The 14,327-nt window shown below is 41.3% G+C and overlaps 1 protein-coding gene across 2 annotated transcripts in view; it reads left to right on the top strand.

The window, feature by feature from the left end:
- The window catches only part of FARSB (phenylalanyl-tRNA synthetase subunit beta), a 68,368-nt gene extending 54,108 nt beyond the window's left edge, over positions 1-14,260 (top strand). For both annotated transcript variants that reach the window (XM_027591282.1, XM_027591283.1), the window contains one exon: positions 13,973-14,260. In XM_027591282.1, coding sequence (XP_027447083.1) covers positions 13,973-14,124 — 152 coding nt within the window. In that variant the 3' untranslated portion in view covers positions 14,125-14,260. The remainder of the gene's footprint in view (positions 1-13,972) is intronic.
- Positions 14,261-14,327: the final 67 nt, after the last annotated feature.

The following is a 14,327-nucleotide window of genomic DNA, read 5'->3' as shown; positions in this document are numbered from 1 at the left end:
TGTCCACGGTTTTCTCACTGTCAGATTCCGGTTAGGCATCTTTGGAGAAACGCTGCAGAAATAATGCTGTCTTCTCAAATGGCACCGAGTCTCCGTTTCTGTCATAACCGATGCTGTCCACTTGAATCATTAAGGTGGTGTGTACTAAGCTTTCCTGCAAAGTTACTCCTTCCTCCATTATTATACACATTTTGTGGGAAGAACTTTGAAATTATTTAAGTGTCTTGTTCTGAATGTGTCTTCCTACTTATATCAGTATGGACTTATTATTTCTTATTCAATATTTTAATCCATTATAACCATTTCTTGTGATGGTCACATTGTCCCCAGTTTGGCAAGTGGCTGTTGCTTCAAGCTGGCTTCTGTGTCCTTTTAACATATTCCTATTTCTTATTACCCTTCCCTTGCTTTGGGCACAAGAAGATATTCTCAGGCTTATCTGGAACTTTCCATTGCCCCATTTCTCCATCCTGGTTCTATTTGTTAGGGAATGGTGTGTAAAAGCCAAGATTTAGGGTGTGTTTATTGCTATTGGGGGTAGGATTTATTTGCATGTGTATGTGCGTGTGCGCACACACATTTTCTTCCCCATGTGTATATTGTGAAGACCATAAGTCCACGACAGTGCCTCCATTCCAGTTTTCTCTTGTTCCATATTTGTATGTCTCTTCAACAGAGAAAAACCTGGCTCCCATTATTCCTAACTTCTTTATTTACTTGATCAGTGCCTGTTTGTAACCTGACTCCGTCTTTTCCTCTGCATGTTTGCTCTGCTCATCACTCTGCCTCCCAAGGGTTGTCCCCTGCTCACCTGTGGATGCCCTTCCCACCCCCTTAGTCTCTGACCTCCTTGCCGAACTTTCTCTTTCCTGATCTGGGGGACACACAGTCCCTAGGGTGGGGATTTCTGCCTTCCTCAGCCTCTTGAGGACTGAAGAGTTCTGGAAGAGAAGGGAAAAGACTTCATATATATTTTCTGTGGCATACCTGGAAGAAAGTGTATCTCCAAGTGGCCCTGGTTCCTTTTAGTGAGAAATCTAATTTAGATTGCAGTCTGGGTGCTGAGATTGCTCACTACTACTGAAGAAGTTGTTTGTAGGACTTTGGTGTGTAGAGCTGGGGAAATCGTTTTGTTGTTGTTTTCTCTTTTAAATGAGAAAACATTGAGTTCATATGGATATTTCTAATTTATATTTAGGATTAGAGGATTTTTACTTAATATGCTTGGTTATATATTTATAGCTCTTTTCTTTACATTGAAAATCTTGGTTCCTAATGAGCTTATGTTATTTGCTCACTCTGCGTGTTTTTCTTTTCTTTTTTTTTTTATTATTTTATGTTAGTCACTATACAGTACTTCATTAGTTTTTGATGTAGTGTTCCGTGGTCCATTGTTTGTGTGTAACACCCAGTGCTCATTATAACTCGTGCCCTCCCTAATACCCATCACTGGGCTAACCCCGCCCCCCGCCCCCCTCCCCTCTGAAACCCTCAATTTGTTTCCCAGAGTCCATAGTCTCTCATGGTTCATCTCTCCCTCCGATCCCCCCCCTTCATTTTTCCCTTCCTTCTCCTAACGTCCTCCATGCTATTCCTTATGTTAGACAAATAAGTGAAACCATATGATAATTGACTTTCTCTGCTTGACTTATTTCACTTAGCATAATCTCCTCCAGTCCCATCCATGTTGATGTAAATGGTGGGTATTCATCCTTTCTGATGGCTGAGTAATATTCCATTGTATATATGGACCATATCTTCTTTATCCATTCATCTGTTGAAGGACATCTCGGCTCCTTCCACAGTTTGGCTATTGCGGACATTGCTGCTATGAACATTGGGGTGCATGTGTCCCTTTTCACTACATCTGTATCTTTGGGGTAAATACCCAGTAGTGCAATTGCTGGGTCATAGGGTAGCTCTATTTTTAACTTTTTGAGGAACCTCCATACCGTTTTCCAAAGTGGTTGCACCAACTTGCATTCCCACCAGCAGTGTAAGAGAGTTCCCCTTTCTCCACAACCTCTCCAACATTTGTTTCCTGACTTGTTAATTTTTGCCATTCTAACTGGTGTAAGGTGGTATCTCAGTGTGGTTTTTATTTAAATTTCCCTGATGGCTAATGATGTTGAACATTTTTTCATGTGTCTGTTAGCCACTCATATGTCTTGTTTGGAGAAGTGTCTGTTCATGTCTTCTGCCCATTTTTTGACTTATTTTTTTTGGGGGGTGTTCTCACTCTGCGTGTTTTCCAAAATGACATCAGTGTGATTATTACAACAATTTAAGTGTTATCTGCAGTTCTCTTTGTACGTAAGATACAGCTTACAAAATGAAGTCTATTTCAAAAATTCCAGCTTCCATTTCTATTCCGATCACACTGTTCCCTCACTGCCTGGATAGGTTATGATCTTTATTAGTTTTCAGTTATTCTTCTATAGTTTTTTTTAAATATGTGTGTGTATTCTCCACATTCTTAGCTGCGGAGTTGATACTTTGCATACTGTTCTCCACCTTGTTTTTTTTTTACTTAATCTACATTGGAGCTCACTGCAGCCCCAAAGGGAGATCCGCCGCTTTCTTTTTGCAGAGCACTGCTCTGGAGTGCCACAGTTGATTCAACTAATTCCCTAGCGATGGATATAATTAGGCTCTTTCCAGTCGTTGCTGCTGCAAATAATGCCACAATGACCAGACCTGCGCATATATGATCTGGTATTTTTGCTCGTGTTTCTTTGGGACAGATTCCTAGAAGAATGGGATTATTGGGACAAAGCGTAAATTCATGTTTGCTCGATACTGCCAAACACCCCTCCAGAGGACTTGTGTTCTAACATTGTACAAACCCAGCAGCACCAGATGAGAGGACCTTTTTTTTTCCTGAACCTTGTTCACAGACTTGTCAGACTTCTCTAAGTGGGGGCAGTCTTTCAGGAGGAAAATGGTGTCTACTGTAGTTTTAATTGGCGCTCTCTTATGAGCAGGTAAACATATTTTCATGTTTTAGGACATTTTTATTTCCTTTCCTGTGAATTGCCTGTTCATGTGTCTTGCTTATTTTTCTTCAAGTGTGTTGGCTGTTTTCTTCTTTTTAGAAATTTTTTATGCATTTAGGGATATTAACCCTTTGTGATGTACATCCATCATTCTTTATAAGTTTTTAAATTTTTTTTTCTTTTGGTTTTTGCCATGTAGACTTTTATATAGTAAAACTTGCTAATCTTTTTCCTTATTACTTCTGGATTTTGAGTCCTAAAGTTTCTTCTACTCCATGGTGAGGGAGGAAATTCCCCATGCTTCCTCTAGAGCTTAAGTGTTTCATTATTTTACATTTACACCTCTTACCTGTTTGTAATTTATCCTGAGTACATTTGAGGAATAGATCCAGTTTTTTCTTTTTCCCTATACTTTGGAGATTCTGATAACATGCTATTTTCCAGTTACTGCCTTTTTTTTTTTTTTTAACATATGTAATGGTACTGTTTAACTTCCTAAATTTAGGGTAAATGCTTTTTGGAATCCATAAAGGAGTAGAAGAGATCTAAACTTTTATCTTTGGTATCTTTAAAAGATGGAATGATTTTTGGAAATCCTTTAGTTGGATTGAACAGGTACGGAAGAAAACATGAGGATATTTGAATGGGTCAGACTCTTTGAAGAAAAGAAAACTTCTGTTGTTCAACTCCTGGGAACTATTTCAAGAAATTTGCAAGCACAATCAGAGTTGGCATGATAGTCTCCTTAATCAGCCCAGCCCCCTTAGTCCATTAGCAGTCTTTCCCAACATTAAAATAAATGTCTTATTTATAGGTAAAGGTAGGTAATTAGAAATTGAGGTGAGGGCGCCTGAGTGGCTCAGATGGTTAAGCGTCTGCCTTCGGCTCAGGTCATGATCCCAGGGTCCTGGGATCGAGTCCCGCATCGGGCTCCCTGCTCCTTGGGAGCCTGCTTCTCCCTCTCCTTCTCTCTCTCTCTCTCTGTCTCTCATGAATAAATAAATAAAATCTTAAAAAAAAAAAAAGAAATTGAGGTGAGACCTTAATCATGTAATATTGATAAGATTCAGAGAGATTCCAAAAGGAAACATCTATGCCATAACTGGGGAGTTTATAAAACCTTTAGCTGATTGTGTATTTATATGTTGGGTTTATTTTGTAACTGTTTTAAGAATACATTATTTATCAAAGTTGAGGACTCTGTATATGGTCCCATTTACCCAGGAGCTGGAGGATATGTTGGTATCCATCATCCTTTCAGAGCACTTTGCAACTTAATAACCAGGTTCCCCATCCAAGGATTTTATTTTATTTGTGGGGTTGTTGGTTTTTGGTTTGGTTTGGTTTGGGTTTTTTGCTTCTGTTCTTTTAGAATAACAAAGTCATTCCACTGGATGCCAATACCTTTTTTGCGGTCTCGGTTTTGCTCCCTTCTTGCTTAGTTGAACCAAAGGTATAGTTTGATGTAGTAACTCCCACTGCTTGGTAGCTAATAGCTTACCATCTACTATGGTTTAGGAAATTAGAAGGTTGTTAAAAATCACTGACCAACATCTTTCTTTTCTTTCTTTCTTTCCTTTTTTTTTTTTTTTATTTTTTTAAGCAAGCAAGCCTCTGGGATCCTTAATAACTAATGCTTGCTGATTTTTAAAAAAATTCTAATCCATAATCTGCTTTGATTAAAGATGAGAAATGCATATTTTACTGTCACTTTGGGGCAGTGGGGAAGCAGAACCATAATCATATGTTCATTAGATAGCTGTCATCTGCCAGCACCTTTTCTCTCTCCTTCCCATATTTTGTTTAGAGAGACTCCTTTCTGCCATTTAGCTTAGTCTTCTATTACCTCATGGCAGGAATCCTACAGATCGACATTCAACGTGTTCCCAATGCTTTTATATAAACGATAGAAGGATAGATTAACTTCATCGAGGTCCCAGTTGAGAGCTTGGATCTTGAGGAGTTACTTTGCTTTACACTGGTGTTGAATAGCTCTGGTCTAATCTTGACCTGTTTGAGAAAGCAATGCTAAAGGTCACGAGGGTGACGTAGGCACCCTCTCCTCCCTCCTGGACACACCTCTGAGAACTGCAGGCTCAGGTGGGTTGGGGGTCAGGAACGGAATCTCCCTGCTGGGGGTTATTCTAGGCACGACAGGCAAGAGGTGAGGTGGGCAGCTTGTGTTCGGGACCCCTGGCCCTCGCCATGCTGCAGCCCCTGCAGCCCTTCTGTGTCTCAGGTGTTCTTCCCACCCACCCTCCTGCTCTTACTTGTCTCCTGTTGCCTGAAAAACATTTTCTTCTCAGGAAAAGATCTGGCTTCAGTTCAGTTGATGCATATCAGTGTGAACTTAAGAGATGCTTTGATTTTTAGCTGCCTTTCTAATGATGAAGGAAGAGAAATGTGGTCCCTTTATAACAATTTCAGGTATTAACACGAAGAATGGGGGCTAACTCAGTGGAAAAAGAAAAATCTTCCCGCTCTCTGAAACCATGCCATGGTGACAGCCATGCTGTTAGGTGACAAATGCATATTCAGGAAGAGGTGGGAGGGGAAATGTGGGGGAGAGCAACACTGCCCACTATAATAGCAAATACAGGCCGTTATTTACTGCCTTACTGTAAGCGAAAACCGTGTGACTGCAGTTACAGGATTTTTATTTCTTCTGAGTTGATACTGAGGGCCATAAAGAGTAAGCATTGGAACAAAAATAGATAAAATGCTTTGCTCTAAACAGCTCCAGAACTTCCTGTTTCTGTGGTAAGACCTGTTTTGATGTGTCTAATATTCATCAGTAGCTGGTAGGTATTTTATCAATGCTGTTACCTCAGCCACTGTACTTTGGCACTCACCTTCCAGAAGAGAGAAGTTTCTGATTATTCTCTTAATTCCTAAAGGCTCCTAGCTTATTTGAATTATATTCTCTGAACAGAGACTTTCTCTTGGAATTATTTTCCTCGGCTACTTTGAAGCATTTTTTTTCACCCACCAGTAGAACTAAAAAAGGTAGTAGTTGGTACAGTGCAAGGGAAAGTATTTCTTAATTGGTGTCATACAAGATGGGGTCAGCATAATCCTTATTAGTGTAAGTGTGTGGCTTGTTGCTGCTACCATTGCTAGAAGTCTTTTGTTTAACACTTTGATACATAATGAGCTAGACAAGGATTCATAATTTTTTATTTGCGTGGTATTACTTTTGGCAAAGGGAAAGAAATCAAGAAAGAGCAAAAAGCAATATATATTATAGAAGCCCTCTGTATAACAGTGGATAATTGGAAACAACTCCAACCTAAAATACTTTAAGAACAGTTTGGCAAATGATGACATATATAATAGAAATGTTAAAAATGTCTTTAGACGTATGAATATAAACAAAGTTGAAGTGCAGATCCCAAGGTGGTATAGACACCATTTAAAATGATAGGAAAGAGTACATTTTGTTAGACCCTGGGGTGTGTGGTCAGCCGTGGTGCAGGAAAAACAGTACTGGATGTTGCTTCCAGCGATTTAGGACTTGCTCCCTTCATGCCAACTTCTTCATCTCTCCCATGGGAATGGTGGGATCTGTCCGCCTGTACCACAGAGTTGTTGAGAGGCAGGTAAGTTTGGGAAAGGATCTTGGAATAGATAGTCTCTTTCAACTCTACCCTTCAGAAAATTGGCGCTGGATAAGGAAGTCTCCGCTCTGCTGTTACCTGGCTCTCTGGTTTTCTTAACCTCTTTGGTATCCATTTTCTCATTTCTAAAACAAAGGCACGGACAGGATCTTCTCCAGAGTCGTTTCCAGTGTCAGATTCTGCAGAAGTTTCAGTGCTTCAGAAGCAGGCTCTGCCACAAGTTCTAACATATGTGCTTTTTTACCTCGCCTTTTTAGATGGTGTCACTGTGGTGCTGATTTATCTGCTCATGTTATTCTAGCTTTGTCTCAATCTGGAATTCATTTTTTAAGTGTAGCTATGTTGTGTGAGATTGAAAAAAAATAGTTCTGTTTTCCATGGAAGGCTCTAGGTTTTGTACCGTTTCGTCAGTTATGTTGTATTCACAGTTTGACAGAGCATACTTGGGTATGTCCTAAGGTTAGAGGTTGTCAGGTTTGTTTTTTTTTTTCCTCTCAAGTTTCATTTATTTATTTTATTTTAAACCAGAAGAAGTTTGCAAACACGAAATGGACAGCTTGACCAAAAGTTTGAGAACATTATCCTGTAGACCATCTGTGCCTCTGGGCCACACACAAAGGGGCGCCCGTGTCAGTGGCCGCCGGCACCTTCAGCGTGCTCTGTGGCCTCTACTGTTGCTTGCCTTGGGCAAGTCCCCTAATCTCTTTGTGCTTCACTTCTTCCCATCTGTAACTTGCCTGTCGTCGGGGGCTCGGACAGGGCTGTGCTGGGACTGAGGCCTTTCCAGGGGATGGAAGGAGACGAGTAGAAGGCAGAGGACTCTGGCTTTAACAGGAACACTGCGTCAGAAACTAGGGATGTAACATCACATAATAAAAATAAATAAATAAAATAAAAAACAGTCTCCGTGTTCTTTCCTTTTTCTCCTGCATTCCCTACTTGTCAGCGGTAATCGAATTCTGCAACTAAAGCCTATCCATCGTAAGTATACATTGGAAGTTCTTTTTACTCCACATTGGCCAAAGGTCTGAATTTGAATAGTCAGTTAACTAATTGTGAAATTATAGATACAATCTTATTTACTCCATATTCCTATTCTTTCCCCAATTAGCCCTACAATAGTCTCTTTATTATTATTATTTCACTATAATTGTGGAGGAAGTAATAAAGTTGTTCATATTTGGTTTGAGAAATTGTCTCCTTAAGGGATTTTATAGGTGAAAAACTAGAAAAGAACCATTTTATTGGCCCAGGAAGGCAGGTGATCCGTACTTTCCATTTCTAAAGTTATTCTAAAACCGTCCTATGAACATTTAAGAAGTGTGACAATTTAGGGGAAATGATTTACGTGTCAGACAAATCAAGACAATGGCATTATTATAGAATAGGAATTTTCAAAGCCAGTAGAGACAGTGAGGGCACTTTTTAAACTAGAGTTAAAAATACTTTGGTTTTATTCAAGTAAATGTTGAGACTGATTTAAAATTGGAATTAGGGGCGCCTGGGCGGCTGAGTTGTTAAGCGTCTGCCTTTGGCTCAGGTCATGATCCCAGGGTCCTGGGATCAAGCCCCGCATCGGGCTCCCTGCTCCGCGGGAAGCCTGCTTCTCCCTCTCCCACTCCCCCTGCTTGTGTTCCCTCTCTCCCTGTGTCTCTGTCAAATAAATAAATCTTTAAAATAAAATAAAATAAAATGGAATTGGATGGTTTGCACTTAAATTCTTCTAACATTGCTGACCTTCTTCAGGTTTTTGAATATGAGTGTGTATGAGAGGCACATAAGATTAGACTTTAAAGTAGATCTTAAAAAATGTTAAGTGATATCCATGGAAATAAATTACAAATTTGTCTATACAAAGTAAAACTGGGAAACTTTGGGGTTCTGAGTCTAAAAACGTACCATAAGGTTGATTGTGGTGATTTATTTTTAAAAGGTTCTTTATTGAAGACATTTCTCCTTTTTATTAGAAGACTAGATAGTCTGGGCTCTGCTGATTACTTTTTAAGGATGAAATCTCCAGGATCCAGTCCTTATTTGCAATAGGGGTTTTGTCTGCCGTGTCTTGATAGGATGTTGCCGTGAGCACTGGCGTTCTCCCCGGTCCCGTGCTGTGGGGTTAAGTAGGCACCCGGTCTCCTCACGTCCGGTTGCCTTCGCTTTAAGAGTTAATGATGTCTGCAGGTGTGTTGGGATTAGCACTGTAAAGTTGTGTAAGGGCTTTTTCTTTCTTTTGATCTCCCGAAAGGGATGAAAGATAGCCATTAAACTCAAGGGATTAGGTCCCCTCTCTTTAAAGACTTTAGGTACCATAAATATTTCGCTTCAGATGTAAGGTGAAGAATTGTATACATCTGGGGTAAAATGGGTGTTTTATATTACCAGTTGGAAATTATTCAGTCTCTTCTTACAAATTAAGTGATCGTTGTAGAGATATTTTCTCCCAGCCTGTAGTGGACTGAGATTGGAAGAAAATGTGTGGGTGTCTATCTCAGAGTTATACTGATTGTTTTCCCTTCTATTCTTATACCTTTTTCTTCCTTTTTTTCTAAATGTGTGGCCTACATCATGCCTCCCCCCCGGCCCTTTCGGTTCTCTTCACTTTGTATAACTGCTGGTACGCTCAAAAACTCCTGCCTTGAAAACTTGGAGAACAACTACCATGCTCCCATGTTCGGTTTAAGTGTGTGCCCAGTTTTTGAAAAGAGGCCCTTTATTTTGTCCTTCCTCTTCCTTTAAACTGACACTACTCAGAAAAGGAAAGGGAGGTTGGGGTGCTGGCAGCAGAGTTAGACCATCATGGTTACCCCATGATCGAAGAGCTGGTGGGAAAGCAGGAGATGAGTCCTGCGTAGGGAAACAGGGTTTCAGCCCTTCCACTCTGCCCTGCGCCCCACTTTGCCCACTTTGCTTCAGAATGGAATGCTGGAGACTTTTTTGTCCTTTGTGTTTTTCTTAGGATGGACTGTTGCAACATGGAATGGATTATTTTATATATATCTAATGGTATTTGGAATTAGGGACTTAGGAGAGGAAGGGGTAGGGTTTGGTAGTGCCAGCCCTAGGATCACACTGTTAAATGATTATTCCTATTCTCTTAGCCATATTACATAATCGGCCATTTAGAACAGATTTAAAGCACGCTCAGTTGGCCCAGTGGTCTACTGTATCTATATGATTATGCAGTTTGTATTTTGTCCCTGAATTTAGGAGAGTGTGTATGGGTTATCTGTATTTAAGCTGACAGTGATGGGTTCTGTTATTTGCTATGACACATGAGATATACACTCAAGCCTTTCCCAGAGTTCCTTGCCCCTTTTTATTTTGTTCTTTTTATTGGAGAAAATTGGGGTGATGAAGTACCAGATTGCAGGCAGTTAACAAACAGTATGTAGATTTGAACCCTACAGCATGTCTTAGTGATGTGAAGAGAGGGAAAAATAAAATTATGAGTAGATGGTTATTAGAGATGGTGAACATAAGCACCAGATGAATTAGTTGAATATATCCAGTTGCAGGGGGTTGAAGATTAAGGCATTAAGGGCCTCATGCTTGATAACACTGTCCTGCGTTCCGATTAGGGGTCTGCTCAGTTACCGCCTTAAACCTCTACTTCCGATGCTTCGTAAAATTATAGGAATGACTCGATGTGGAAAGCTTATCCAAATTTTGGGCCTATAATATGACTCTAAAAGAAAGACGGGGGCAAAAAGAAACTGTGAAAGGTGTTTGGCAACGAGCAAGAGCGGGAGCTCACAAACTCTTTGAAGGTCAATTAGCCAGAAAATGTGCTAAAGACTGGGTGCTGTGCTGCGTTACTGGCCGAGAATTACCCCCAAGGTCCTCAAAGTGGTCCTGCCGCTTGAGCACAGAGACAATTACAGACCTGGAGGAGATGCTACAAAAGCTTTAATTAAGGGACTTACTTACACCCCACTAGGTTTTGGAAATTAAATTCTTGCTTGTGCTTAACTGATGTTTCTTTTGTCTGGGCTTCCACATGGATTTCAGCAAGAGAGCACTACTTTCCCCCCGGGTCTGTTTTATGTTGGAGGCCGTTTCGCTGTGACGGATACCAGCAAAGCGGGGCGCTTAATCCGTGTCAGGAACCAGGTGAAAAAGGGGGCTGAGGGGCTTTGTGCCAGGGAGCATCTGGGGCACAGGTTGAAAATTGGAGTGTTTACAGCAAACCAGGAACTCTGGGCTTAGACACTGAAGAGTAGGCGGCTGTATTTTTTAGAATTCGAATTTTAGAATTCCCATTATTAATAAGGCAATAGGATTTTCCTTGAATTGGCAACTTTGTCTCTCGGCCCAGCAGACTACTCTTTCTCCAGAGGCACCTGTTTGATTTTTGTTGAGGAGGTTAGAGTGGCCTCTGACTGCCATCCGGGGCTGGTTTTTCACAAGCCCAGACCCAGATTGCGGCTCTGTTTGGCTGTGACTTCTTCTGGAATGACTGGTTTAAGTTGCATCCAGTCCCAGCTAGAGTGTTAGGATCCATTCATCCGCCTGAGTTACTGAGCTCAACCACCCTGCTGCTGATGGGAGATGCCCTTATCTTTGAACTCGGGCCGAATTGCTGCCTTAGCTGGGTGCGTGCCCTTTGTTTTGGTGGTGAAGCAATGCTCTCTTGGCTGCCTTCTTTGGAGCGGTTCCTTTCTGCTGCAAAGTTTGCTTACAACCACACAGTCTATATTTTCTTTCAGGATTTCTAGTCCATACCCATCAGTCAAGAGGTCCATTCTTTAGGTTCTCTCTGTACCCATGGAAGTCCCTTTTGTGTGCCTCTCAACTTGTGTATGTGAAGAACAAACTTGTAGCCTTGCTCTGACTGAACAGAAGAGGAAGCAAATCTTAAGTGCTTCCAATCATAATCTGACCTTGTGAGAAATGAAAAATGGCAAGAAATTGATCATGGTCGTCACAGGCTAATGTGTGCGGTTTTCAGCAAGGTTTATATGGAAATCCATTCGTGAACGTCATTGTTACATGTGGGTGGGGAGGAGAGGGTTAGCACTGTGGATGAGAGGCCAGAGGACCCCTTTGGTGCCCGCTCCCTTCGGCAGCAGCTCCTCCTCGGGCAGCGAAGGCCCTGTGGCCCGGGGGTGATATAGGGTGTGGTAAGTGCCTCAGATGGATCTGTGTGCTGGGCTGAGAGCTCTTGATACTTCTTACATTCGTTAGAATACTCTCATAGTTATGTTTTAAATAACATATAATATGAATTTGTTTTCTTTGCTTTTCTTTGGAAAGAGGGAAAATTGTATTTAGTGATAGGAACGTTTTTGTTTGAGTACCTGACCGGTTAATGAGCTAAAGCCAAGTATGGTCCAGACTTCTAGAGAAAAGGACAGGGTGGCATTATCATGCTTGCTCACGGAAGAAGAATGTAACTGAATTTTGCTAAAAAGTGCTGATTCAAAAAGTTGTTTTACAAAGTAGAAATTCTAAGTTCTTATCTCCTAAGCTTTATTTTGCTAACATTGTTAGAACTAGCACATCTGGCTTAGATTCTAAAATAGTCTGGTTTTATGCTTCAGTTAAAATGAATCCAATCAAATTGGAATTTGTAGATAAAAAGGAAGGATTTTGATACACAGTGAGGATTCTTAAACATGGCAGAGTTACCAGTGAAGGTCTATAAGCTTCCTTTCTGGATGGCCTTTAAAAATAGGCTGGTGTTGTTTTTGTTTTTGTTTTTGTTTTCAGTTAGCATAGGGTGTCCAGCTACAAATAATTCTGTAAAAAGGGGTGATGCATGGTGAAATGAAGGTTCCCCGATTCTTGGTTACACTGCTTAGCATCAGCACTTTATACAAGCTTCACTTTTTGTCATTTGAAGATTTGGGCAGTGGAGGGAGGGGGATGGTTTTGTAAATTGGGTTTTTGTTTTGATAGTGTTAAAATACACCATCTTTACTAGATTTAGTGCTATTCATATCTCACTAAGGCTCTGCATTATCAATCCAGTTGGTTTCTGTGTTTTTTGAGTCTTTTCTCTGCCCCTGTCCCCAAGTGTGGATTAATATGCATAGCCAAATACTTCAAATGCAGTTCAGTGAAAGTCTTGCTTTAATAAGACAGTTTAGTTTGGGGGGTTGTGAGGAACAAGCCACCTTCTAGTCCAGCCCAGGATGCTTTGGGGGTTAAGAATGACAATTAAAAATGTTTTTCAGAAATATAAACACATCCTCCCGGACTGACTGGGAAGTACGTGGAATCGTCCTGTGTCTTTATGGTGTAGCTGGTACTGACTTGTTAACAGCACGCTGCCCCTCCCCCCATGCTGTATTTCTTCATCATGCTGACCTTGGAGCCATTAGTAGCCTCAGCAGTTTATTCTTTCATAAATAATGCACTCTGAAATGGCAGGCTGCAAGCTTGTGGCCCAGCTCTGCTGGGTATTTATAGTTCATGCCAGTAACCGTTTTGGTTGAATCAGGCAGGAGCTGTGGGCCTGATCCCTTTTCAAGTTGGTGGCAAGTGAAATGAGTCAGCTTTTTTTTTTTTTTAAAAAACTTGAGTGGGGAATGAGCACTGATGAACTCTTGTGGCTCTCGTCATAGTGAATATGGAGTGGGCCTGGTTGTTTGCTTGTTTTTAGCTGTTTGATCCTCCACAACAGTTCCTGGTTTGGTGAGCCCTAGCTCTGTGTATTGATACCCAAATGAAGAGAGCGCTTTCTGCCTGTCTTGAAGTAACTCAGGGGTCATCCCAGGCTGGTTTGTGCTGGTCTTTTACAGAAGATGCTCTAAAACTGCTGAGAAAGTTCTTTCTCCAACAGGAATGCGGGTTGCATTCTGGTAGCAAGGCCTGAGCCTGCCGGTGACCGTGCAGTTTCTGTTTCTCTGTGTAATAAGGTAGAAAAGTGAGTTTTGAATAGTAAATGAATTCAAGGGTGGACTTTCCATCCAGCAGGTAGGACTATGGAAAAACCTGTTTCAAACAGGTTCTTCTCTTGCAACGTCATCAGTTTTACATTTCATTTCTCCCCTTTGTCCTTCCTCCCTGTGGAGCTCACCGAGGATTTCTCCAGCTGTGCTCCTCCAGCCTCCTTTTCTTGATCCTGCCTGCCTGAAGCCCTGGGATTAAAACAAACAAACGGAAAAAAACCCACAAAAACAAAAACCCATGCAGGGCCCTGATTTTCATATTTGTGCTTAACCTTTTCCTTGTAAGAGTTCCTTGCTGTAATATTGAATATTTCGTTTTAAGAGTAGAAAGTATGAGGACAGCACTCTCATTTCTTAGCCAATGGTTTAAAGACATTATTTTTCCAGCATCCTAGTGAGTCGTAGGTGTTAAATGTCTGTTGACGCTTTTGCCAGGAGAAACGTTTATTTCTCTCCTCTTTTTCAGGCCCTGCTTTCTTCCCTGGGAGATGCGCAGAGATCTTTGCCAGGGGTCAGAGCATCGGGAAGCTTGGGGTCCTTCATCCTGATGTCATCACCAAATTTGAGCTGACTATGCCCTGCTCCTCCCTGGAAATCAATATCGAGCCTTTTTTGTGAAGATGGGTCTCTGCTGTGTGACTCTATCCCTGAGTGTCCCCTTCTCCTTCCCTGTCATCCTGTAGCCATCTCCACAGGGACCATCCATTTGTGCTTTAATGTTTAATAAAGTAGAAAGCGATGGCTGGCTCCGTGGGTCAATGCTTAGGACATTGCATTAGGACAGCTTATGGAACATGGTGTCCGTGAAGCTGCATGGTTAG

Source organism: Zalophus californianus, chromosome 3, assembly GCF_009762305.2.
Source record: "Zalophus californianus isolate mZalCal1 chromosome 3, mZalCal1.pri.v2, whole genome shotgun sequence".
In the NCBI taxonomy this organism is placed as follows: Eukaryota; Metazoa; Chordata; class Mammalia; order Carnivora; family Otariidae; genus Zalophus; species Zalophus californianus.
This window is presented reverse-complemented; position numbering and strand designations above follow the sequence as displayed.